This window comes from Poecilia reticulata, chromosome 16, assembly GCF_904066995.2.
Source record: "Poecilia reticulata chromosome 16, P_reticulata-male-v2, whole genome shotgun sequence".
NCBI lineage: Eukaryota > Metazoa > Chordata > Actinopteri > Cyprinodontiformes > Poeciliidae > Poecilia > Poecilia reticulata.
In genome coordinates, this window is record NC_088845.1 from 31359922 (window position 1) to 31386850 (window position 26929).

At 40.5% G+C, this 26929-nt stretch overlaps 2 protein-coding genes across 5 annotated transcripts in view; both read left to right on the forward strand.

Moving 5' to 3' along the window:
- Positions 1 to 26929, forward strand: part of ppox (protoporphyrinogen oxidase) — a 171427-nt gene that overhangs the window by 88966 nt on the left and 55532 nt on the right. The window lies entirely within an intron of this gene.
- dyrk1b (dual-specificity tyrosine-(Y)-phosphorylation regulated kinase 1B) overlaps positions 1 to 26929 on the forward strand; it is a 73335-nt gene that overhangs the window by 34643 nt on the left and 11763 nt on the right. For all 3 annotated transcript variants that reach the window (XM_081597489.1, XM_081597487.1, XM_081597488.1), the window contains exons 2-7: positions 14882 to 15051; positions 19312 to 19431; positions 19862 to 20050; positions 20454 to 20601; positions 24974 to 25123; positions 25731 to 25867. In XM_081597489.1, the coding sequence (XP_081453615.1) occupies positions 14983 to 15051; positions 19312 to 19431; positions 19862 to 20050; positions 20454 to 20601; positions 24974 to 25123; positions 25731 to 25867 (813 nt within the window). In that variant the 5' untranslated portion in view covers positions 14882 to 14982. The remainder of the gene's footprint in view (positions 1 to 14881; positions 15052 to 19311; positions 19432 to 19861; positions 20051 to 20453; positions 20602 to 24973; positions 25124 to 25730; positions 25868 to 26929) is intronic.

The following is a 26929-nucleotide window of genomic DNA, read 5'->3' on the forward strand; positions in this document are numbered from 1 at the left end:
GTTCCGAGAGGATGTTTGTCCAATTAAAATCGCCTTTTGAAAATAAGCTTTTAGCACTAACATATTTTTATTAGACCCACATTTATTAGACTCAAATTACGCGTCATAAAAATGTATCTGCGTGGACATCAGCTGACTGAAGTACCGGAGTATGTGGCGCCTCAACTCAGAGTTGATGATGCTTGAAATAAGTAACTAATTCAGTTCAGTTCAATTTAATTCAAAAATACTTTTTTGATCCCAAAGGAAAATAAAATGTTGTAGGTCATTAATTAATATTGACAATAATGATGTGGTCAGATTTCTGCCCCTGTTTCTCCTTTTATTACTAATGGTTTAGTAGTGGTAGTGGTTTAGTAGTGGTAGTGGTTTAGTAGTGGTAGTGGTAATGGTTTAGTAGTGGTAATGGTTTAGTAGTGGTAGTGGTTTAGTAGTGGTAGTGGTTTAGTAGTGGTAGTGGTAATGGTTTAGTAGTGGTAATGGTTTAGTAGTGGTAGTGGTTTAGTAGTGGTAGTGGTTTAGTAGTGGTAGTGGTAATGGTTTAGTAGTGGTAATGGTTTAGTAGTGTACGAGGTGCACAATTACAAGTTCCTGCACAGTGATGGACAACAAACTGACATTTAAATCCCCGGCTCTGGAAAGCTCACCAGACGATGAATTTCCTCCGGAAGTTGAGTAACTTAAATGGTGATTGTATTTTTGTGAGTGTCTTACAGCTGTTTTATTGAATTTGTCCTCACTTCCTAATTTTTTGTTTTGTTTTGGCTTGTTGAATAAAAAAAAAAAAACCCTAGTCACTTACCGGGTGTTACCATAGAACGCAGAAAAATTATTCTCATCCCTACTAGCAGGACACTGTTATGCTGAAGGTGTGGCAGACTAAAATATGTATTTATAAGCAGTAATGTCCCAAGTCTTATTGTTGCTTCTATTGTTATTGGTGGTTTTTGCAGTAAAATCTTACTCAGTTTAGAGTCAGTTTGTTTGTCCTGTGGCTCAGAGACAGGAATGGCAAATCCTCATAGAACTCATGCAGATGACAGACAGGCTTGATACAAGATGTTGGTCCATCCAAAGCAATGGCTTCAAAACCATGTGCCATGTGTGAAGAAGCCTCTGACTGAAGGTGTTCTGTTTACCCAAGACAGTCTAATGAAGATGATGGTCAGGGTTGTCCAGAGTTTTCTTGATTTTATAAAGAATCCTTCTTTGCCTCATCATCTCCAGAGGTTCTACAGTCGTCCCCAGAACAGAACCAGAACAGAACCAGCCTTCTTTATCAGGTTGTTGAGCTGTTTTATGTCCCTGGTTCTGATGCTGCTGCCCCAACAGACTGATGGAAGATCTGCAGCATCTGGCTGCAAACCTTGAAGGATCTTAGCTTCCTCAAGAAGTCCAGTCTGCTCCGTCTCTTCTTATAGATAGGAGAGATTAGCTGTTAAGACTCAAACATGGCGTTAACTGATTTAAATGTATTATGAAAATAAATATGGAGATTTCTTTTGATGTTATTACAAAAAATGTTAACTTATTCACTTTATGACTTCCTGCAAAGAGCCACAATAATTTCATTTTCAGTCATAAGACTTCTTTCACATTTTTGTCACTTCAAGAAATTGATTTAAAAAAAAATCTTGAGCTTGAAAAGGTAAGCGTTAAATCAGATTAAAACTTGGTTGTCTGGAAATGAGTTCTTGTCTTTTTCTGGTCAGTTTGTTACCATCACGTTTTTCTATACAGTCATTTAAGCAACAGATATGCTTGCTAACTGCCACCCACTGAAAGATGACTAAAACGCAACAGCAAAACTGCTGTTGCGTTTTAGTCTCACATGCCACAGCATCTCGATACATCTCTGTCTCTCTTTATTTGACTTGATAGGCTGAGATTTTGTCACAGATTAAAACTGAATTGTATTTAAAGGTCAGTTTCTATTTAGGTAAAAACTCAGTGAAAACCTTGAAGTGTCTGTTTTTAAAGCCATTCCAGACTATATGATTATTTTACAATGTGAAGAATTGGTTTGTGCTGCTGATCTACCAAAACCAAGAGATGGTGATCAGGTTTTCCTTCCCTTCATTGTAGCCAGTTGAACATTCAGTTGTCTCTTGTCCTCTGGTGTTGATCCTGTCAATCATATTTAGCCTCAAGTTAAGAAACCATATCTCAGTCCTGATACTTTTGAAACTATTTCTAAACTTTCTTTTGTCTCAAAAACTCTTTAAAAAACATAGTTCATAAATAACTAATGGCATTTTTAGAAGGATGTGGTATTTTAGATGTTTATAGCTTTATGTAGCACATAATCTGCCCTTCCATTAGTTTTGAACAGTGTGTTTTTAGCAGCTGATTCAGGTGTTCTCATTGTGCTTCTAGATTGAATTCCTGCCTTTGACCCAGTGGCTCAATGCCTTACAGTAGCTCAAACTTTTCTGGTTCAGCAAATGATATCTGCCAAACTCTACTTTTATGTCCTGTCCCATCTCTCATTAATGTGGGGGACTGGACTTAGTTTTAGGCCCCCTACTTTTCTCTTTGTACTTGTTTCTCCTAGATTATGTTTTAAGGAAACATGGGATTTTCATTTTCTTCTCTGGTTACCTGTACATTTCAGGATCTGTTTTCTTTATTAGCTTTTAAGTGTCTTAATGGTCTGCCTTCACTTCTCCTTTATCTTTCTGAACTGCTACATATACCCCCCTCCTCCCTTAGGTCTGCCAACCAGCAGCTCCTTAATCTACCTAAATCCAAGCAGAAACTACAAGAGACCGGACTTTAGCTGCAGCTGGCCCAAATTGGGCCAGCCTGGCTCCACCCTGTCAGACAGGCTTCTTCTCTTTCTGGGTTTAAGAACATTCTTGAAACATACGTATTTGCTGAAGCCTTTTCCTGAGAGATTATCTCTATCTAAACAATATTAAGTTATTTTAATTAGTCTATTTTAACTTGTCTGTGTTCACCTTGTTCAGTTTTTATTATTATCATTTGTATATGTACAGCCCTGTGTTAACCTCTGGTTATTTTAGAGTGCTTTTTAAATAAAAGTGGTGTAGTGGTCATCCATTCAATCCACTGCTGACTGAAGCTGAGTGTTTTTAGATGCAGACACCTCAGCTTTATTTTCCTCTTTATACATTAATAAACTAACCTGTGCTCTTTACATGATGGGTTTTGTTTGTTCACCTTTAAAATCTGAAAGCAGTTTTTGACTTGTTAATCTGGAGAACTGACAGCAAAAGTATGAGATGCTGGTTATACTTGACATGAGCAAAGTTACATGAACGGATGAAAACCTGTTCAAAATTGTTCTGTAGTATAAAAGCTGTTTTTTGTTTTTATCTATCTAAAATAGTCTGTTTTATGCCAACCAACAAAAGTCAATCATCGGTCGATTGATGAATCAAGTTTATCTCTAAACCGCCTTGTTTAGAAAGGCAGTAAAGTAAAGCACTTTACTTTTGACGTAAAGTGCTTTACCTCAAAAAACACAAAAATAAAAAGGTATAAAAAAATGCAGTTAACAATTGAGAAACCAGTGAAAAAACAAGTGCCATCATCAGAATCATTAGTGTTCCATTTAAAATGGTTCAAAATCAACTATAAAAAACAGGTGAGTTTTTGGCTTTGATTTAAAGGAACTCAGTTTTTCCTTTAAATCAAGGTTTAAATCAGTTTGTCCCAGATTTGTGGTGCCTAGAAGTTTGGTTATTAAACCTTTTACCAAAATGTACCTATGTATTGTGTGTGTGGTGTGTGAGCATGTGACATTAAGTGTGTAAGTGAGTGAAGTGTTTGAAATGATCTTGGCATTTTGCTCATTTCTCTAAAACAGCCCTGTGTGCTGTGCTGCGTGTTGGGTCGGCGCTCTCCTGTGGGGATGATGGCCCCTATGGATGGAAGATTCATGGCGTCTGTGTTTGTGAGTGTGTGTTCAAAGCTTGTTTTACTGATTTGGGTTGGCCTTGTAGGTGCTTGTGGTGCCATGGTGGGTCCATGGAGTTGAGATGAGAGCTTGTTGGTGTGTTGGGACTGTTTCATCCTGGGGCTGCTCTGATTGGCTGGTTCATTTGGACCATGTGGACTCTTTCTGGCCCTGTATCTGGATGGGGCCAGCGTCTGGGCCTGGGTTGTTCAGGTGGTGCCCGACCCTTGTACAGGCTGGTTGCTGGTCACCCTTTTGGGGGGACAATACCTGGACCTGATTAATTCAGTTTAGAGAATGCATATCAATGTATGGCTGCATTTCATAACTTAAATTTTACTTTATTATGATCATTATTAGTGAAATCGCAAGTAGTAGTTTTGATTGAGTAATTCATCTTTTCTGTATTGATTTTTGTATTTTGTGGTGTACAAAAATCAATGTCCGAAAATATTTGATAAAGTTCTAAACTTTCGGTCTTTGTCTCGAAAGAACTGATCTTGACTTCATCCCTACAGAACCGTGTCTTATGGGCCTAATTATCAAATCAGCTGCTTTTTTAAAAAGCATAACAGTTGTCACCATAGATAGTTCCCAAATGACACTATGCCTCCTACATCTGGGTAATCTGTCGCCAAATTGATAGTACAGAATCAGCTTACTACTTCATTGATCCCATGTAAGAGAACCGCAGTGGATGGACATTGAACATGTCCCGAAATCAAAGGTGATAAAACATGGTCGTTTAGCTCGTGAACGTCTACGGGGCCAGTCAGCTGTAGAGTGGAGGTCAGAAAAATTCTTCCCAAAAAGCCGAGCAACCAAAACAAACAGCCTGTGTGGCACTTATTACAATCTTAATGGTCACAAAACAGAAAATCTTGGTCTCCCCTAGTGCCACATATATTAAATCTCCATGTTTGTCCCTTGCATCCAGCAGACAGATGCGCAGTGCAGCGGCTCTCGTCATGCAGGGCCGGTCCAAGGTTGTTTGTGGCCTTGAGCAGAATTTGAGTTAGGGTCCCCTCTTCCTGCTAAGAACACTAGCTTCACTAATGACGTTTTAGTATAGTTTTAGGGGAACACTGTCCTTCTATATTCAAAGTGACAAAATTGTACCAAGCCGTTCTGTTGCAACCAATAGGAAAATTCAACGGCATAGGAACTGTTCGACTGAAGGGGCCAGTGGTGAGATAGCTTCAGGCAAAAATAATGCCGAACTAAAAGAACTATACAAAAATGGCAAAATTATGTTTTTAATTGATCTTGTTGGGGCAAGAGCCCAGGACCCAAATTTGGGTCCTTTAGTGACAGAGGATCCACTGGCTGATTACTTTATTGGGATTTAACACAAGTGCAAAAATAATTTTTTATTTAAATTGTGTTTTTTGTCTGTTTTTAAGACTATAATTGTGTGTTTAAGTATATTGTCAACAAGGTCCTTCCAGTAACAATATAAATACATTTCCTGTCAACGTAATAATTTTTAATACAAAAACACGGTGGACTGCCCTGGCGCCCTGACCACTGGGCTTAGTAAGTTTTCTGGGGGAAACCTGGAGTTTATTAGCAGGGAGAAGGTTTCTAAAAATAACCAAACTGTGGCACTGTCTGCCTGTCAATAGTGTATTGAACCAATTGCTGTAAAAAATGTACTTTGTAGGCAAACCCACAGACTTGTATGACAGATCAATTTGCACAAAATATAAAATGAAACTATAAAATGTTCATGTTTAAATACATATTTCTGCTTGATGCAACACCTGCACTTGAACAGAAAAATTGCTGCTGTACTTCAGCACATTGGAAGCAAAGGCTTCTTATGTGACCATATTTACAATCACAACATTTTGATAAACAGAACTTGTCTAAATGTACATTCTAAATCCATCAAACATAGCAGGCAGAGAAGAAGGCAGCAGACGGCACACTTACAATGCACACAACAGAAAGGGTTTTTCGGGACACCATCCATCCAAATATCCATCCATCCATTTTCTTGCACCCTTTTTCCCTCAGTGGGGTCGGGAGGGTTGCTGGTGCCCATCTCCAGCCAACGTTTCGGGCGAGAGGCGGGGTCACCCTGGACAGGTCGCCAGTCTGTCGCAGGGCAACACAGAGACACACAGGACACACAACCATGCACACACACACACACTCACACCTAGGGGCAATTTGGAGAGGCCAATTAACATAACAGTCATGTTTTTGGACTGTGGAAGGAAACCGGAGTACCTGGAGAAAACCCACCATGCACAGGGAGAACATGGAGACTCCATGCAGAAAGACCGGGGCCGGGAATCGAACCCAGAACCTTCTTGCTGCAAGGCAACAGCTCTACCAACTGCGCCACTGTGCAGCCCTTTTTTCGGGACACAATGGACGCAATATCGCAACACCGTGTGTGAAACAATGACAGGGGCAGCCTACTATATAAAGTACTCGGGACCACTTCTTTGTTATTACACGTACATATTTGTAGAATACGGAACAAATCGCGTCCCGTTTCGGTTCAATACGGGACGGTTCCGTGTTTTACGGGACGGGTTGCAACCCTAGTTGCAATGTGAGGCCACAATATAAAGAACACAGTATTTGTGTGAGAAGACATTCTCAGTTGTGAACTTGACAGACTCTCACTTACAGACATCTTGCTCATCAACACCACTGCCTTTGCGCCAGACCTGGCCTATGTGCCGCAGTCCAGATCTCAGTATCACATTAATGCAGGCAAGTCATTTGTCATTTACAATAAATCTGAATAAATTTTGTTTTTGTTTTTTTAAGATCAAAATCAGTCATAAATTCAGACAAGTTTTCAGTTTTCATTCCAGAATAATAAACTTTTAAAAATCTGATCAACATTTACTAATACGTCATATTTCAAATAAGCCCTGCACATGTTGATATGACTGTTACTTGCTCATTTTTCTGTTATTTTATTTAAAAATTCTGTAAATATTGAACTGCCATGGTGAGATATTTTTTTTATGTTTCAAATGTAATTTGCACAATAGAATACAATTACTTCTGTTAAACCGTTAGAAAAAGTTAGTGTTAAAAAAGTTAAGTGAATATTCAATTGCATATGATGTTCATGTTTCAAATGAACCAAAATGCTTAAGATCGCTGAAATTAAAATAAAAAAGCAAAAGTAAAACACAGAATGGTTTGCTGAAATGTGTTTAAATATATTGCTGTTCTATGTAAAGAACATCCACCAAGGTCGGCCCCCCTACATTTTTAACACACCAAATCTGACCCCCTTTGCAAAAAGTTTGGACACCCCTGCACTAGAAGAAAACAAACACACCCAGTATAACACTTTCATTCTTTTGGCTGAGACGGTTGCCAGCTGACTACAGAAAAGAATTGGTAAGTTAGTGCTAGTGGACATTTGATCTCACCAGAGAGAAGTTCTGAGCATGAGGAGAAATATTTGAGAGAACACAGAATATTTGAAAGACAATAGAAGTTTTGAGTACCAGCATTACAAGTTTAAAGAACAAACATATGAAATCCTGCTATCAGACTGAGAATCTGTGCTCTGTGGCAGTAAAAATCCCTCATACTGTTCCACTTTTAGACACCTCTGAACCTATCGATAGGCGTCTCTAAAATCTTTTGAGTTTGTTTCCACTTTATTTAGTTTTGTCCTGAAAGAATTTCTCTTCCAATTCGACCCAAAGAGAAACAAGATGAAATGGGAACTTTCCACTGCTCAGCCATCCTGCTTCTATTAGCTGTGCGTGGATTTTCCACAGCAAACTGTGGGAAATCAATTTATGTTTAAGTCAGTTAAACATGAATAAATTTTGACCATAGCATGAAACTACTGTTACATGGCTGCATATCTGAGCAGAGCATCATTGGGTGAGGAAGGCCCTTCTGTGTTTTCAGCTCTCTGTTGGTTCCTCTGGTAGAGGAAGCCAATCTGCCAGGAAGCTGTTTAATGGAAGGAATCCTGTTGTCCTCTTTTGTCCAAAATTCAAAAAATTCTTTTTGAATTTTTTTTTTATTAAGAATGTTGTTGATGTAGAGAGAATACTAGAGGTGAAGTTAGTTCATGTGCACAGCTGATCACATTTCTTGGTAACACAACATAGATGTTACTAAAACCAGGTGCATCACTCATTTTACTTCACTAGTCATTTCCTCTTCTGGTCCCGCCTGTTTTCATTCTCTCTAGAGGTTTGTAGTCTGTTTCAATGTGTGAACAACTTTCTCTACCAAGGCATAATTCACATCACCCTGTGGCTCTTTCACTGTTATGGTTGTGTTTCCAGTGTAGATCCCTCATCAGCCCACACCTTGTCACCATTCACAGCACCTGACTTAAAGAGGTATCTAGACAAGTTTTTGGCTCAGAACTGACACATACTGGTTCCATCTTAAACTGATATTTCTTACTGTCTTCACTAAAATCATGTTTCAGCGAACAGACTTCCTCTGACTTTTTTAGAACCCCAAACTCTGAACCCCAAAATTATTCAGCTTTTAATTTAGACAAGTCTTTTTATGTTTCTTGCATTGCATTATCATCTCACCATAAGATGACCTTTGAATGCATGCGCACCGTATGACTTCAATGTTGTGTTATCTACTGGTTTGAATCTGCATGCAGCTGAAACATCCTCCTTCACCTCAACATTGATCCCTGCAGGTGGAAATAAAGTCAGCCATCAGTTTATAGGAGCCTTTCTTTCTGCCTTTCTGCAAATGTCTTGCTGTAATGCTTGGAGTGATTGTTCTGTGTTGCTCTCAATTTTGTCTCATCACTGCAACAACACAAAGCTAATGGACTGATAAGAGTAGTCCCATAGAGCAACATGCTTTTATATATACCCCAAAATTGGACAACGGTCTGGACAGAAGACAGACTGGAGGCAGCTGAGAATGGGTGGAAAAGGCGAGCTGGATCACAATAGGAGAAAAAGAGGTAGAGATTGGGAAGGATGGGGGAGGAGAGGGTGGTGGGTAGGATGGGTTGAGTTGCTAGGGTATGTCAGACTGTTGCTGAGAGCCAGGCCTGCTATTGGAAGCCACTTGCTTAGCAGGAGAGAAGCAGAAAAGAGAGAGAAGTAGCTAATGAGTATTGTGGCCTGGTTGCTGAGACAGCACCGGGTTTATTTATAGAGTGATGGCTAGTCAGTCCTTAGATACCAACAACGAATGAGCTGTCAGAGAAGGAGGTGCCTTTAACCAATGGCAGCGCAGGAAGAGGCATGCCAGATTGAGGAAGTTCTGTGAATGTGCCTCAGTCTCTTAAAGAGACAGTCCAGATTTCTCAGTACTAGGCAGATATTCTCCCTCTCTCTCTCTTTCTCACTTGCCCTCTCTTTCCAGCAGAGTCATATCTGCAAACAGAGGCTGAAATACCACAGCTGTCCCCAAACAGGATGACTTTCTGTGATATTATACAGGTGAACACAGTGAAACACTTTAGATTCCTCTCTTAGTGCGACTCTGTGACTAGTTTTTATGTGGAGGAACAGATTCCTATGTAGCCACGTCGCCAGAAGGGGGCAGTATGTGGAAGGAGGACAGACGGCCTTCTGAATAAAACACAGTTAACCCTGAACTGGTTGTAAATGTTTCTGTCTTCCTGTCATTCATCCTTGCTTTTAGTTCCCATTATGTTTGATGTGTAAGAGGAAGGAGAGGAGGAGAAAAGATACATGCTCCACATCCAACATATTCACCTTGTGAAACAACAACTAGTTAGTAGTCAGTCATAATAACCAATGGCTGATCAAAAAGGTCACGCTTGTCATTTGGTCCCTGGTATGAAACCTTGTGTTAAAGTTGAAGATGGCAGTGCTGGTGGACAGGTCACCAAGCAGTGGCCCAGACCTGCTGGAGCTGACAGGACAGCAGACCACCAGCCTCACACGCCTTGCCTAGACCATCTCTTGGCATCTTGAACTAAAGTTGCTTTAGCTCTTTTCACAGATGTCAAGCTTTCATCTTGCCAGGGTTTAGCACCACCAATAGTTGGTTTCACTTCTCAGGCCTTGCCTGGACACCTCTCTGGAGAGCAGGCTGCTGGCTCCTCTAGGTGTCGCTGTAAGGACACAGTTCTTCAGGAACTAGGAGCTGATCTATACTAAACATCATTCTTCTCTCTGCTGTCTTTGGTCTGTTTGGTTCTGAGAACTTTCTTCCCTTTCTTTGGGAAATTTCTCTCCTGTCTCGATTTTCTTAACTTGCTTCATTCTATCCCGTTCATTACTTCAACTTTGTCACTTTCACTGAGGTCAGTGAAATATTGAGATATTTAGTGTAGATCTGAAACTATTTTTAGGGCAACATGTCAGCTAGAAATTGAGGAGGGTGTCTGTTTTCACCAAACACATGATGATGTGTTTATATGTTCATACTGCAGGTTTCCTTCATTCGTTTTGTCATTACAAACTGAACTAAATCCAGGAATGATTTGTGGGTGAGTTACAGACGTTTCCTATCATTTCCTCTGCTGAGTGAGTCTATCATTCTTTCTTTTAAACACCTACATACTTTTAATCCATTTTACACATTTCTGAAGGCAGTATAATCACTTCATATGATTCTACATAGGTTTTATTTTGTGGATCCATTCTTCAGCCGTCTCCATGTGGCTGCTCCCTGCTCATTGTAAATCTTGCTGTCAGTAGATGAGCTGTAATGCGAGCTGAGCAGGAGGCCCACATGTCCAGTTTTGGCTATTTTCTCTGCTCACACATGCAATAGGTGTCCAGCCAAAGTCTTCCACCTAAAAATTAAGTTTTGCTCACTCTTCACTTGTGCTTCAGACACAATCATCTCAAGACCTGGTGGTTACACTTTACTCTTGTTGTCCTTTAGCATTCATGTGTGTGTGTGTGTGTGTGTGTGTGTGTGTGTGTGTGTGTGTGTGTGTGTGTGTGTGTGTGTGTGTGTGTTTACAGAGACAGAAATAGCCTTATCTCTCAAATGAAAAAAATCAGCTATAACAGCAGCAGATATAAAGTTTGAAACAAAAGTTCTTACAGTATTAAAAACAATTTATAGAAAAACAAGATTAACAATAATTATATTCTACAAGACTATAACAGAAAATACTATGCAGTTATTAGAAATAAGCATCTCAGAATCATAATCATTCTGAATGGGAAGCTGCTGTTTTTGATCATCTGAGCCCAAGTAAGGTCAAGTTTCCAACAACCAATAATCACAGATATGTAGACATCTCTGTAAATGGGATGGTAGGAAGTCAAGTCATGACTAAAATTGGATCAGTATCTAAAGAAAATCATTATGGCCCATTTAGCTATTGATGAGTCTTAGTTTGGCCATTGAAATAATTAATTCACTAACAAAATTACGATTTCTACAATAGTAATAATTATGATTATTTATTTTTAAAAATTTTTAATTCTTCAATTTTGAAGCATTGAGATGATTACAAATGTTTGATTCCACGTCAAGATCTCAGTTTCAGTCTGTGATCAATTACAAAATTCCTTCTCTTTACCAAATGTACATTTACAACAAAACCAGAACACAGAGAGGGAACCAGGGGTTTCATTTTGAAAAGACGTTACTTTTATGTACATAATCATAAGGAAATTATATAGCAAATAGACACTTATTGAAAGATGATCCGTCTCATTTTACTAATTCTCAATCCAATATTCTTACATGTTGTGGTTAACATGTGTTGACCATGTTCACTATCATAGGACAGTGAACTTGTTCATCTGAAGACGGATTGGGAATGTTAATCTTTCCATGTGATAGATTTCATTAAGTCTCTGTCTGTTCTTCTATTGGAGGAACCAGCGTCTGGCAACTTTGTTTTTTAAAGCTATAATTAATATCTGATATAGATATTTTGCATTGTCAGGTAGAAATTCTGTGTTACCCAGAATAAAGGTGGTGAATTTTAAAGGTATTCTTATATGAAAGATATTTTCAATATTTCTGTGTACTTCTTCCCAATATTGTCTAATACCTGTACAGTCCTAAAATATAAGCCTGTGATTGGGTTCTGAGTTTCCTTATTGTCTTAGTAAGCAGATTAAAAATGTTGTTAAAGTCAGTGTAATATTGTTAATATTGTGCACACTTGTGTGTTGAATAGCAGATGTTCAACACCACATTCAGTAAAACTCAGTCTGAAAATTTGACATTGGCCATTTTTAGAGAGACTTGAAGTTACCAGAAACAGAATTTAGATTCAGTTTTCAAAGAGAGAAATTGACACTGAATCATCGACAGACCTTCAGTGGTTCATTTTGTGGAAAGAGTTTTTCTCTGGTATAGATTTAGGTGCCTAATGTCAACATTCAGAAACACACTAGCTGGTGATTGTAAAAGAAATCCACACTGGGTTCCTCATTAAGTTAATTGTGTCCTGTACATGTTGGGGGGAAATGAGTTGAACATGCTTTAGAGCTGCTGTGAGTGACTTTTATGTTCTTAGAAAATAACTTATTGTTTCTCTTTAGTTTCTTTTCCCCAGCTGGATACGTTTAGGTGTGATTTATCCCTCGCTCATCTGTGGATATTTTCCTAAACATATACTTCCCATAGTTTCTGAAAAGTCCTGTGACAACGTGGTTCTGGTCCTACAATCAAAATGCTGTAATACCCGTGCTGAACCGATTTGGGATGATAATGTTGAGGCGGTTAACATCTCAATTCAAAAGAACAATAAGTGCATGGCTAAAGGTCGTCCCACAGCAGCTCCAGGGTTGTCCTTTCCTCTCCGTGAGTTAGCTTTGGAGTTTCAGCATAGCGTGAAACATCAGGTGGACCCTGGAACGCAGCTCCGGTCTTTGTTCAGGGTCAATGGCCCAGAAAGCAGTATCAATGTTTCAACCAGTCTCCAGATATCCAGACAAAGAAGAGACTGACTGTGGTTTTAGAAATGTACCTTTTTGGAAAGTTAATTTAAAAACTAGATTTTATATTTTATAGTTTATTAAGCATCAAATGTTCTCAGTGATGTAGACAAGGATCTGAATTCACTGTAGCATATCCACATATGTGTGTTTTAATGACATGGTTCGATTAAGATCCAGGGCAGGATTATTACTAAATGATGGAATGTTATAAACTCTTACTGAACTATGAAGGAGAGATGATCACCAGGGAATAAAACATGAAGGAAGAAAGCTGTTTTTCTATCAGAGTGTTGCTGTCTGTGCTGTTGGACTCACTGACAACTTTGAGTTGATTTTTAAGAAATCATCTTCACAAACAAACAATATGGAAGAAGGGAGAAGTAAAAATCAAGCTGCAAAGTTTCTACAAACGCAGTAACTGGCATTGTTACTACATTTTCAAATGGAAGCTCTGAGAATTTTGAATGAATGAAACAGTTTCTCTAGTTAGAAAGGAGGGAGGTCAGCCATGATGCATGATCATGTCTCTAAAAGCTGCCATTGCAGCCAGGTGGTCAAACTCTGGCCCAGTCATCATGAAGAACACCACATTATGATCACAGATCTTCCTGCCAACATAACTCAAGAACACTTTTGATCAGAAAAGGTTTTAGTTTTACCACATGGGTTTCAAATTGTGAGGTTGACCTGGACAAAGATATCGGTCCTAGCTTCTGTCACACTAGTTTTTATTCATTTTCACAATAATATATGCTTCTTTACCCAAGTTATGTTATGCTCTGTATTTTAGATTTTTCAGTTTAGGTTAAACTTGCTTATAAACAGATATCAGGGCAGCACCATATCAAGAACATACATAACTACAATGGCAATAGTGATTACATTTACCTCCCGCTTTTAAAGACTCTGACTTTTTCACTGTCATTCTCCACTTCAGCATCATTGCCTTTAAGTGTGTAGGTGAGATCTGACTGGTATGGACAGTTAGATGCTGTCCAAATGTCTATTAAAATATTGCTGGTATTAAGAGCATGAAAAAAGTGAAGCTTGAAATTGAATATCCTTCCCAGTGTTACATCAAATGAATCTTTTGCGATTGCAATGTTGCATAAAGTTGTGAGTTCCAGCTACTGGTTTGTAATGTCAACACTGAAGCAGCCCAGTGTTCCACCAGCCTATGATCGGAGACGAGTAAATGTGAAAATTGGAAAAGTTTTATGTATTTTTGTTAATAAATACTTCTTTGGTATGTGCAGGGATTTTCAGGATCAACACACTCCAGGTATTAACGTTTTGGGTTTTTTATGATTCTGATCTTAAACGTTAACTGTTAATGATTGATTATTTTCTAAATTTGGCTAAAACTGGCCAGGAATTCGTGATGTGCATTTTTTCCCAGTGTTTCTGAGCATGAGTGTTTTAACACATGTACTTGGGATTTAAAAAATTAATAGCTAGCAAGTTTGAGTGAAATAGTCGCAGAGAAGGTGGGAGGGGAAACCTGGCCTGCTGTGGGCTGTTCATGTTTTCAGCATGTTTCTACATTTAACCCTTTGCACATGCACCAGTGGATAGGACACACACCCATGGTGCTTCTTCATGCTGTTCAATGGTCTGCTGGATTGCAAAAATAAAGTATTAGCAGAGTTATGTCAAAGGCAGTAAATCTGCTTTTTGTGTCTCACTGAATATGTATGGTGAAGGACAACATGGCCATGGTGTAGGCCACTGCAGGCAGGGTGTGGGCCAACGGGTCAATGGTGTAGGCCAACACTCCATGCCTATGTGTTTTCATAGCAAAGTATGTGGTATGACTGTGGTCACACACCATGTGGTCATGGTGTGTGACAACATGGTGTAGATCAACATTGTCAGGTTGTAGGCCAACCTGGCCAAGGTGTAGCTCAACATTTCCGTGATGTGGGCCAACACAGCCACGGTGTAGGCCGTCATGGTGTGGGCCAACAGAGCTAGGGTGACAGATCTTCTGTGTATGGTCTGCTGGGTTGAAAAAAATAAAGTATTAGCAGAGTTATGTCAAAGACAGGAAGTGGAGAAAAAGAATTGAGGGTTTCTCTCCTTCTCTCCACAGGTGCAAGCAGCTCAGGATGTCCACCCACCTCCTCCTCCTCCTCCTCCACCTCCTCCTCCTCCTCCTCCACTGCCCAGGGCTTCTCCCTCGCTGAGCCAGCCATGACCAGCCAGCACACACACACACACCCCTCCTTCAGCTCCATCCACTCCATGGCCGAGCAGCAGCAGGTAACACACACACTGTACCATCGCTAATATCAGCGTTCCTTATTTAAGATGAAGCTGTATAGAGAAGTTGACAGTAGCCGAAATAAATGGAAGTAAATCTTAGGAGGTGTAGGTTGCAGCCAGGTGATTTGAGGAACAAGGGAAGGTGTGTTGGGGCGGGGTGGGGGTGGGTGGGGGTGATTGGATGGAGGGGGGGTTGTACTCACGACACACCTGGGCAAAAGGTTCCTCATATGTTTGTGCCACTGCACATATAACAAATAGGTGAAGTCTGAAAAGGAGACTATAATGAATAGTAGGTAGGTTTTCAGTAATTAATGGAAGGTAGCTAGAGAGTCTGAGTTCCGGATGTTTTGGAAGAAAGTTCCAGAGGGGTGGGGTGGCAGCAGAAAAGTCTTGATCCCCCAGGATACGGTGTTTGGTTCTGATGGGATTCAGGAGGTTAGAGTGCAAGTAGGAGAGTGACTTTGCAGGAGGTCATTGAGATATGAGGGGGCGAGTAGGTGTTGAACAGTATTGCAGGGGTCACCCTCCAGTCCTCAAAGGCCACTGTCCTGCACTTTTTAGATGTGCCACAGGTACAAAACACTGGAATGAAATGGTTTAATTACCTCCTCCTTGCTAATGACCTACCGTATTTTCCACACTATAAGGCGCATTGAGTAGACGCTTCAGTTTGGGTTGCCAATTTGTTCCGTACTCTATTATTACACATCCACATTTGTAAAGAAGTGGTCCCCGAGTACTTTATATAGTAGTCTGCCCCAGTCATTGTTTCACTCACGGTGTTGGTGTTGCGATATTGTGCCCAACTGCTTTCTGGGTAACAGACCAACTGACACGCTGCCGCCGCAGTCTCTGTCTCTCTTCCCCCGCCCCTCCGCCCCCCCTGGCTTTAAATGTATTATCAAACTTTATTAACAAACCAGCGTTCTGACAACTATCCCAGCATGCACCGCGCACTTCTTCTTCTACGGGTGAAAATGAAGTCTAAGGCTGCTTAGTTATTATATTTGGACCTAAAGAGGAGCGAACCAGAATCAATGCACAGCTTCAATTATTACAACTAAAAACCAGCGATCAGCCCGAAACCTGGGAGTAGTGATGGACTCTGACCTGAACCTTCAGAACCACATTAAGACAGTCATAAAGTCAGCCTTCTATCACCTGAAGAACATCTCCAGGATTAGAGGACTTATGTCTAAGTGAGATCTAGAGAAGCTCATCCATGCGTTTATCTTTAGCTGCATTGATTACTGCAACAGCGTCTTCACAGGTCTGACTAATAAATCAATCAAACAGCTGCAGCTGATCCAGAAGCTGCTGCTCGGGTTCTACTAAAACCAGAAAGATAGAGACATAACACCAGTTTTAAAGTCCCTCCTCTGGCTCCCTGTAGCTCAGAGAATAGACTTTAAAATACTGATGTTAGTTTATAAATCACTGAACGGTTTAGCACCACAATACCTTAAAGATCTGTTATTACTGTACCAACCGTCTAGACCCCTCAGATCTTCTGGTTCTGGTTCTGCTCTGCATCCCCAGAACCAGAACCAAACGAGGAGAAGCAGCATTCAGTTTCTATGCACCACAGATTTGGAACAAACTTCCAGAAAACTGTAAAACAGCTGAAACACTGAGTGCCTTTAAATCTCAACTTAAAACCCACCTGTTTAGAGTTGCTTATGGCTAAATTAGGGTTAGAGTGAGTTTTGATGTCTTCAATGTTTTTATGCCTTTAATGTTTTTAATTTCTTCTTCTTTCTTTTCGACGTTTTAATGTTTTTTTTTGTTTTTTTTTTATTTTGTTTTTTTTATTCTTTTTTTTTTAAATCTCTCTTTCTCACTGATTATTTCTGTTTTTATTTTAATTATGTAAAGCACTTTGAAATGCCTTGCTGCTGAAATGTTTTATACAAATAAAATTTGATTGATTACCGTAGTTGCTAGACCTGTTGTGGCTCAATATTGGTCCATATATAAGGAGCACTGTCTGCTTTTGTGGAAATTGAAGGTTTTTAGGTGCGCCTTATAGTGCGGAAAATACGGTAATTATTCTATTCAGGTGTGGTGCAGCAGAGGAACTTCTAAAAGTTGCAGGACACTGGCCCTTGAGGACTGGAGTTTGACACCTGTGTTGTACTGTATCTGGTGTTGAATGGGGAGCCAGTGGAGATTTTTAAGAACAGGAGTGATGTGGTCCATGAAGTGAGTGTGGATAAGTAGATGGAAGCTGGGTTTTGGATATACTGTACAGGTGCACGGAGTGAGCTTCATGAAGGATGGTTTCGTAGTAGCCAAGTTTTGAAGTAATGAAGGAGTGGATAAGAATTTGAGCGATGAAGTGATAGAGAGAGAGATGGGTGGAGATGAGCAATGTTGCATAGGTGGAAGAATGATATGCTGGTGATGGTACTGATGTGGAATTGGAAGAAGAGGGAAGAGTCGAGAATGATGCCAAGTTTTTGAACTGGGGGGGAAGGAGTGACTATGTAGCCATTGATGGGGAAGGTGATGGGATTTGGGACCATTAGTGAGTAGTTCAGTTTTGTTGCTATTGAGCTTTAGAAAGTTATTTAGAAAGTTAGTGTGAATCAAGAATTTGATATTAATAAACCAGCTGGTGATGGTGAAAAGGTAGAAAATCTGCAGGTGGCTAATGAATTAGGATTTGATGGAGACTGAGATGAGAAAGAGGAGGCAAGGTGGATGTGAATTACTTTGATGTTTGAGTGGAAGAAGGTTTGGAAATTCTTGCATTTATGTGATGTAAAGGTAGATTTGATGTCATGAGGTTTAGTCAGTTTGCTAAATGTGGAGAATAGGGTGTGAAAGTTTGAGGAGGTAGAATGGATTATGTCAGAGTAGAACTTGCTGTCTTGAATATTGTAATGTGGTCCTTGTAGCTTTGATAGGGGACAGTGAGATTGATTGTCTTGTAGAGGCGTTCTAGATGTCATTGTCTTTTCTTAAGAGTGTGCAGTTCTTGGGTGTACCATGGGCTGAATGGGTGAAGGATACTGTTATTGTCTTAGAAGGTGCAAGCTGAGTAGTTGACAAGTAGTTGACATGTTGTGCTGGACCCTGGACCCTGGACCCTGGACCCTGGTACCTGGACCCTGGTACCTGGACCCTGGTACCTGGTCCTATTTCTTCTACAGTCTCACATCCAGCACATCGTCTTCTCTCTGTTCACAGTTTGCAATGGCCAGGAAATCTAAAACAAACCAACATAAAGTCACCCAAGCATGTTGCAGTATGGACTCTAATAACCTTCATGAGAACTGAAAAGAATCAGTGTTGTATAAAGTGTGTCTATCAGCCCGGTTTTTGTTGTTAGTGAGAGGATTCTCCACACCAGCTTCATTCTTCAACACCTGCTGTGGAGCAGATAACAGATACAGACCCCTAGGGAAGACATCACTAGGTGTCTGTAAGCTACATCACTGCATACCTAGAATGACAGCAAAGAGCGGAGACTGGTGTCTAGTCCAGTTTCTGTCCCGGTTGATTGACCTATCTAATGTGGACCACTTTCGTAAAGCTCTCGTCACTTCAGAGCATTTTAAATATAAATGATCCTCCAAATACATCAGGATAAATGGTTTGCCTTCTTCAAAACAAAACCAGTTGATAATATATCAAGCAGGTCATGAATATTGGTTCCCTCACACTGAAAGTTTGTTTGTAAGCTGGATCAGTGAGAACAAGTTCTGTTTTAAAACCAAGTTAAAAAGTCACTTCCAGCAAACCTAAAAATAATTAGGAGTTTTTGTCATGTTACTGAGTTTTCACCTTGGAGAATGACCCTAGAGCCAACACCTGGACAGGGGAAGTGATTCCTGTTGCTCATCAAATGTCTGTGTAGCCCCAAATTCTTCCGAATGCATAAGACAACAATGGAAGGTCCAGTTATGACCTTCCATTGTTGTCTTATTATTGGACTGTAAGACATAGCATGCTTGTTTTTCCATGGGATGGACTGAAAGTCTCGGGGGGCCTACATTACATGTATTATCAGAGAAATTAGAACATGTGTCTCTAGATGTCTTCTGACTGAACTTTGTCCACATCTTAGCTCATTATGTTGTTCCACTGTAGCTTCTCCAGGTGTTGCAGCTCTCACACCCACTTTCCCCTCCACCAAGCCACTTTTATGGCTAACAGTCAACAGTTTTGAGGTTGTCTAAATGCTCTTCACATTCTCTGGTGGTGTTGTGAAATTGTTCAGGCTGGTTGCAGTGCTTGTGCTCTCTCTAGGTGCTGTCTGATATGACCATACTCCAGCGGAGGATCCCCCCTAGTTTCAGAGACCCTGCCAGCGCCCCATTGAGGAAACTCTCAGTTGACCTTATCAAAACTTACAAGCACATCAATGAGGTAAAAATTTTCAGCTGTATATAATATCAAACCTGTTTTTTAATAATGATATAGGGAGGACATATTGCCTGTATTGGGGTGTTGGGTTGTGTTAAAGTCAGAGCTAGTTGAACACTGATCCAGTCCCATGAGCTCAATAGAGTTCATTTCATAGACTTTGAAGCCTGTTTCCTAGAATGTGGTCAGTGTCCTTCTCTCTGTAGGTGCCGGACTCACCCAGAATCTGTCCACATGTGGGTTCTCTATACCCAGACATGGGTGTAGAGAACCGCTCAGAGCAATGAACATTTCTGTCTCAGTGCTCTGCTCTGAAAACTGACAAGCCACAGTTCATACTGGAAGATTAAAAATATAATGACTATATTTACTGATGGTATGTGGATCAATAATCAGTCTGGAGGTGGGGCCTAATTTTTGCTTCCACACACAGGTATACTACACAAAGAAGAAGCGGCGGGCCCAGCAAGTCCCTCCTGAGGATAGCAGCACGAAAAAGGAGAAAAAAATTTACAATGATGGCTATGATGACGACAACTATGATTACATAGTGAAAAATGGAGAAAAGTGGCTGGACCGCTATGAGATCGACTCACTTATTGGGAAAGGCTCCTTTGGACAGGTGAGCACATTGAAACAAACCTTAACATAATGATGTGTTCAAGGACTGTTTGGGTGAAAGTGAAAGCAGCAGTTAGCTGTAACAGGAACTAATACACTTCTTGAAATGATAAACCTCTAACGGCCCTGGAGCTGAACTAATGCAGGACTTGGGGACGATAGTGTATCCCACTTTGAGACATGTACCAGTTAATAAGCTGAGCTGGTCTCTCTCCTCCAACATTTGTTTCCGATATGATTGAAACATTGGAGGTCTGCACATTATGTTTCTGAGTCGCCCCCATGTGGCCACTTCTGGGAACACAACTTCTGGCCCTTTAGGTTTGTCATCATTGACTTGGCTTCTGTCAGTAGCAGTGTTTTAGCATGCAGAGAGATATGGTGTGTGTGTTTTGTGTCTGCAGGTAGTGAAGGCCTACGACCACCATGAGCAGGAGTGGGTTGCCATTAAAATCATCAAGAACAAAAAGGCTTTTCTAAACCAGGCACAGATCGAACTACGCCTGCTGGAGCTTATGAACAAGCATGACACTGAAATGAAATATTACATTGGTAAGAGCAACATTAACACAACAGCTGCAGAGCATTACCAACAAATGTGTTTTACTCTACTTTGACCAGGACGTGTCTGTGGATTCAGTTTGTGATGATGACGTCTTTAAGCACAGGGCCATTCCAGCTGTGACCTTAATGCAGACTGAAACCTCTCAGACAGTAATTAATTTACTAAAATATAACAAGGTCCATGTTGTCATCACCACAGACTGTCAAGTATTTCATTATTAATTGATTGTAAAAACTGGGAACTTGTGAGAAATGTTTGAAGCTGCAGCTGACAGTGCTGAGGTTCTTACTGCTTTTAATAAAAGACCTGACATTCTTCATGTAAAGTGCCAAAATTAGATTCTCATTGACATAGACAGTTGAGGAAAATTGTGTCATTTTGTCCACAGAGTGGTATCCGCTTGCCAAACTCGACAAAGAACTCAATGAAGTGTTGTGTGATTGATCAGAAGTGTGTTGCTGTGTTTATGTGGAAGTGCTCTCAGATAGTAACTTCAACTCGTCAACATCCACTATACAGTCTTTATATATATTTTACAAGACATGGATACCTTGGGTAATGTTTATCTGACACCATGAGGAACAATGTTCATTTGAACGATTCTTCACTAAATAACTACAATAAAAATAAAACTGGCAAATGGTTAATAACTCCTGGATGGAGATTGCAACATCGTTGTTCATGGAGGTGGCTGACTGCAGAAAAGTGTGGCGCTGTCTCTGTGACCATTTCATAAAATCAAAGCAGAGGAAGCAGGGAGGAAGGGGGGAACCCCTGTGTGTAGTGGTGTGATGTATGCTCAAGCGGGAGGGGTGTCCCCCAGGTGGCCTGCACCATTGCATGGAAGGTGTGTGACTGTACGGTTTGGCTTCGAATGCAGTATGTTGGCGCCTTCAACCAGAACTTTTACTTCACCGTACAGACAGTGTGAGCTTCCTGCTTCTGGAATGAAGATCTTTCATTTTGAGGTTCTGACATACGGGAACCTGAAGCTGCAGCCGGATGTTCCCTTCTACAGGATAGTCTCATGTTGAAATTAAGTTTAACGGCTGCTCTGTGGCTGAAAGCACTGCTCTCACTGGACTGACCAGGGTTTAGATGAGGTAATGCTAAAAGGAAAGTTCTCGTGGCTCAGCTGTTGGAGTATAAACTGCAAAGGATCAAGTGTTCTTCAGCTGCTTAAACTAAATCTTAAGTCTAAAATAGAACATTTCTGAAGAAATTTAAACGGGGCCTGCCAAAGTGTGCCTGTCAGTTAGAACCCAGCGTTCTGATGCTAAAAATTAGCACCAATGTAAGTTATAATATTTGTGGAGAATTACAAGGACGTTGACTAACATGGACTTCTTCAATTCAGTATGTTAAAATTAGTGTATAATCTAAAATTAGCCAAAATGCTAATGTTAGCCTAAAAGCTGTCAGTAGTAAGTGGGGTATCACTAGCATGTTGTCTTACTTTGACTTCCTCCATTCTATATGCTTAAATGTACCTAATGACTAAAAGATTTGCTAAATGCTTATTTTAGGGAAAAAGCTAATGCAGAGCAAGGCAGGGCACTGATGTTGGAGATTATGCTTTCTCCATTTAGGTTCTTAATGTATGAGGTTCAAGAAGAGTCAGTGAGCTGAATTCATGAATTCTGTTTATCAAGACTAAAATTCAGCGCTGGTCCATTGTCATGTTTTACTTATAGGAAAACACAGCAAAATGGCCCTTAACAGTTTCTACTTCCTTTTGTTGGCCTCTATCTAAGCTATGCCCTAAAGATGACACATTGTCATGTGTGTCATTTCCTTAAACTTTAGCTGTGTATATAAATGCATGCGGGCTGCACAGTGGCGCAGTTGGTAGAGCTGTTGCCTTGCAGCAAGAAGGTTCTGGGTTTGATTCCCGGCCCTGGTCTTTCTGCATGGAGTCTCCATGTTCTCCCTGTGCATGGTGGGTTTTCTCCAGGTACTCCGGTTTCCTCCCACAGTCCAGAAACATGACTGTCAGGTTCATTGGTCTGTCTAAATCATGGGTGCCCAAACTTTTTGAGACCAGGATCTACTTTTTCTCTCACCAGCCGCCTGAGATCTACCTCATGACACAAAGACATAAAAATTGCAAATTAAACTCTATTGACTTATTTTATATGCGAATATACATCAGTTATAGCAGAAATAATAAAGTGACAGAAAACCTAATGCAGTTTCTTTCTCAGTGAGATTCTGACACTAGGAGGAGATTTCTGGTTACTGGTTACTGGTCTCTGGTTACTGGTTACTGGTTACTGGTCTCTGGTTACTGCTTTCTCAGTCAGAAGCTGGTTGCAAACCTGACGCCAGCAGGTGTCAGTCAGTCATGGTGGATCTGAAATTAGATTTTTCTCAGTATGAGAAACTACAGACTGACAGGAGGAACCAAAGAGCCCAGTAAAGGTGAAGGCAAATCTTCTGAAGTCGGGATATAATTAATTTAATTTCACATAATTATCGCGGTAGAATTTGTTAAAACTTAATGAAATATATTTGTCCTATTTGATGTTTTTTGTGACGTATGCTCACAGAGAACCAGGTAATTAGTCCAATTTGGTCGTTTATTGAATGTTCAGAAACTACAGCAGGTGTGATGAGCCACAGCAAAGGTAAAAAAAAAAAAAAAAAAGGTAAAACAACCCGAACAGACTATCAACAGAAAACATCTCCTACCTTTTTTCTCTTTGTCGTTTAAGCACACCCGTTGCCGTGGCAACCGCCTGCACCCCGCAAGCCGAGCAAAGATTAGGCTACATTAAAAACACAACATTCAGTCCGTTACATATCAGGTTTCCAGGCTTGATATTTATTTGTCGATTCTTAATAATCCTCTCATGAACACAGCGGTGGTTGAGTATCTGATTTAAACTCCTGCTCTGCTCTCAGTCGGTCTTTGAGTCGCTTTTTTTTGTTAATGGAACCGAAACGCACTGAATTGCGCAACAACTTGTTGAAACAATAATTACTGAGATTATTAATTTTAAATGTTTCGTTGACTTTTTATAATTATTCTTTGTTAATGAAGCTACAAACGTTCAGGATCTCAGTGAATATTTTTGATAAGCCTATCAGAGGAGGAAGTGCTGACTCAGCGTCCTGCGGCGTTCAGTTTGTCACCTGCAGATCGACGTATTGAGCTCCCCTGGTCTAAATTGCCCCTAGGTGTGTGTGTGTGTGTGTGTGTGCATGGTTGTTTGTCCTGTGTGTCTTTGTGTTGACAGGGTGACCCCGCTTCTCACCCGGAATGTTAGCTGGAGAGGCACCGGCACTTTTCCTGACCCCACTGAGGGACCAGGGTGTAAAGAAAATGAATGGATGGATAAATGCATGCACATGCGCGTGTGTGTGTGTGTGTGTGTGTGTGTGTGTGTGTGTGTGTGTGTGTGTGTGTGTGTGTGTGTGTGTGTGTGTGTGTATACTAGCATGCAAGTAGCTAAAAAATATAGAGAAAAACACAGAATTATTTAATCCCAACACTAACCTGAGGAGAAAGAGTAGCTGAAATGCTTATTTTAGGAAAAAGGCTAATGTTAGCGCACTGCCTTGCAAAGCAAGTCAGTCAAACAGTTTGGTGCATTGCTGCCATCTTGTGGTTGCAAGGCATTACAAGTAGAAGCCTGTAAAATTATAACAGCTACTTACCTAAATAAAATAGTAAAGTACTAATATTTGTATCATCTGCTCATCTCTTCTTTTACTGCTTTCCTGTTTGTCCTTTTCATTGTGTAGGATTTTGAACCCTGAATTCTACAGAGTTTTCATTAGGAACACGAGGGCAGCCATGTTTTCCTAAAAAGGAAAATATGGCTGTGATAGCAGGCACAGGCCTGCGATCACTATAGCAGCAGGTCCCAACAACAGTGCTGGTTAGCACAGTGTAGCTCACAGCTCCTGTGCTGCTGTTGTCCATCTTGAATTGCTGGTTTTGGGGTTGGGTTGTAATATAAAAGAAGTTAATGCATGCTGTGGTACTTTCCTAGCAGGTTTGGACTATTCTGTGAAGTAAGCCAAAAATAAGGGTGGAATTTAATGTTAAGAACTGTAGAAATAAAGTGACATGAAACATAAACCATAAGGCCTTTTCTTCTCATTCCTGCTCCTTTGAAACTAAACCAGTATTTTTACTCATCTCTGCAATGTGTGTTTAGGTCACACATATGAGAGAATAATCATATACCATGTCTGTTGTCTAGATTGTGTAGGTGTTGAATGGAAATGCTATTGAAGACAGAAGTAATTCTGTCCCTCCTGACCTTTGTTCTTTGTATCTCTTAACCTTCATCCTTGTCTCCCATCTGTGTGTCTGTCTGTCTGTCTGTCTGTCAATCTGTCTCTGTGCAGTCCACCTGAAGCGTCACTTTATGTTTAGGAACCATCTGTGTTTGGTGTTTGAGTTGTTGAGCTACAACCTGTATGATCTCCTGAGGAACACCAACTTCAGAGGAGTTTCCCTCAACCTCACCAGGAAGTTTGCACAGCAGCTCTGTACAGGTGGGTGGTCAGACAGTCTCACACGTGGTGCCAACCAGGCTCCTTCTAAACGTCTCACTAAAGCAGGTGACCAGTCCACCTGGCTCTGGATCAGTTCACCCTTGCTCCCACTGTGCTGTACCTGAAAACAAGCTACTTCATACCCTCAAACTGCTGAATGGATTCTAGATATTACTAGTCATAACTCAACATATAATTCAGTTGATTTGTAGATTATGTTCTGAAATCTGTGAGTTTTCCCCTCTGTTCCCGTTGATCCCAGTCTGAGACTCTGAATCCATTGATCAGAGACTCTGGTGGCTGTTCAGACCACAGTGACTGAAAGCCGTAGGTTCAAAACATCAGAAGCCAAATGACTTGCACTCATATCTGGCTTACAGCCACAACCACAGATGTTGGTGGAGACCCCCATTAGGTTCACAGAGACTCCGATGAGACCCTGGGGGTCCTGGTGGGCGACACTTGTGTACACACACACACACACACACACACACACACACACACACACACACACACACACACACACACACACACACACACACACACACACACGAAAAGATAAGTGCTAGTAATAATAAGTGTGCCTGATGTTTTGTTTGCTGTGCAGCATTATTATTCCTGGCCACTCCAGAGTTGTCAATCATTCACTGCGATCTGAAACCAGAGAACATCCTCCTGTGTAACCCCAAAAGATCTGCAATCAAGATAGTGGACTTTGGATCCTCCTGCCAGCTGGGCCAGAGGGTGAGCGCCCACCTACTCATCCAAAACACACACACACACACACACACACACACACACACACACACACACACACACACACACACACACACACGCACACGCACACGCACACACACACACACACACACACACACACACACACACACACACACACACTGCCTCCTCTCAGAAGCCTCCTCTGATACAGGCATGTGTTGAACTGAAGCTCTGGGAAGCAGGTTTGGGATTTGGACTCGGATATGAGCAGGTGTTGGTCAGAAACCTGCAGCTCCTCCAGAGTGGTTCTGCAGATGTCACAGGAACAGCCTCACTGTTCCCGATGCAGCCTTTAAAGATATTTCTCTGTTTCTAAGGATACTAAGAATATCATTCTAAACGGTAGGGAATGTTCTAAGATTGTTTGTTTATTTTTAATCCCCATTAACCATTGCCGTAACCATGGCTACTGTTCCCGAGGTCCACATCATACTAAAAACATTTCTTACATAAAACTATTACACACACTTAACATAATATTAGAAACATAGAATATTAATTCATAAATTCACAATTATAGCACTTTATATAAAAAATATATTTCCACAATTATAACACTATGTAATAAAATAATTAGGTAGGGCTCTTTTAAAAGCTCTAGCATTTGTGACATTTCTAACAGATGAAAGAAACGAGTTTCATGTTTTCATTCCACTAAAACTAGTTTGGTTAAATGTTTTTGTGAAGCACCTGAACACACCATGGGGAAATACTGCAAGTAGCACAAGACAACTGTGCTAATGATTTGAGGGATTCATTTTAAGGGTATGTAATGTAAACATGTTTTTATAACAAGTAGTTGTCTTGTCATAACTGTAACAATGCATTCAATCTGCTGAGACCACTGCAGTCCAAAGTGACTCTCGAAGTTTAATTTCTTCCACCTGAGTAATGGTTGTTCATTTAAACAGACTCAGTTTTTAATTTCCAGTTTGATCCAAATATTATGCTTTTGGTTTTAGATATGTTTAAAACTAATGTATTTGTGTATACCCAATTTACAACTTGCTTAAATTCACAGGCCAAGGT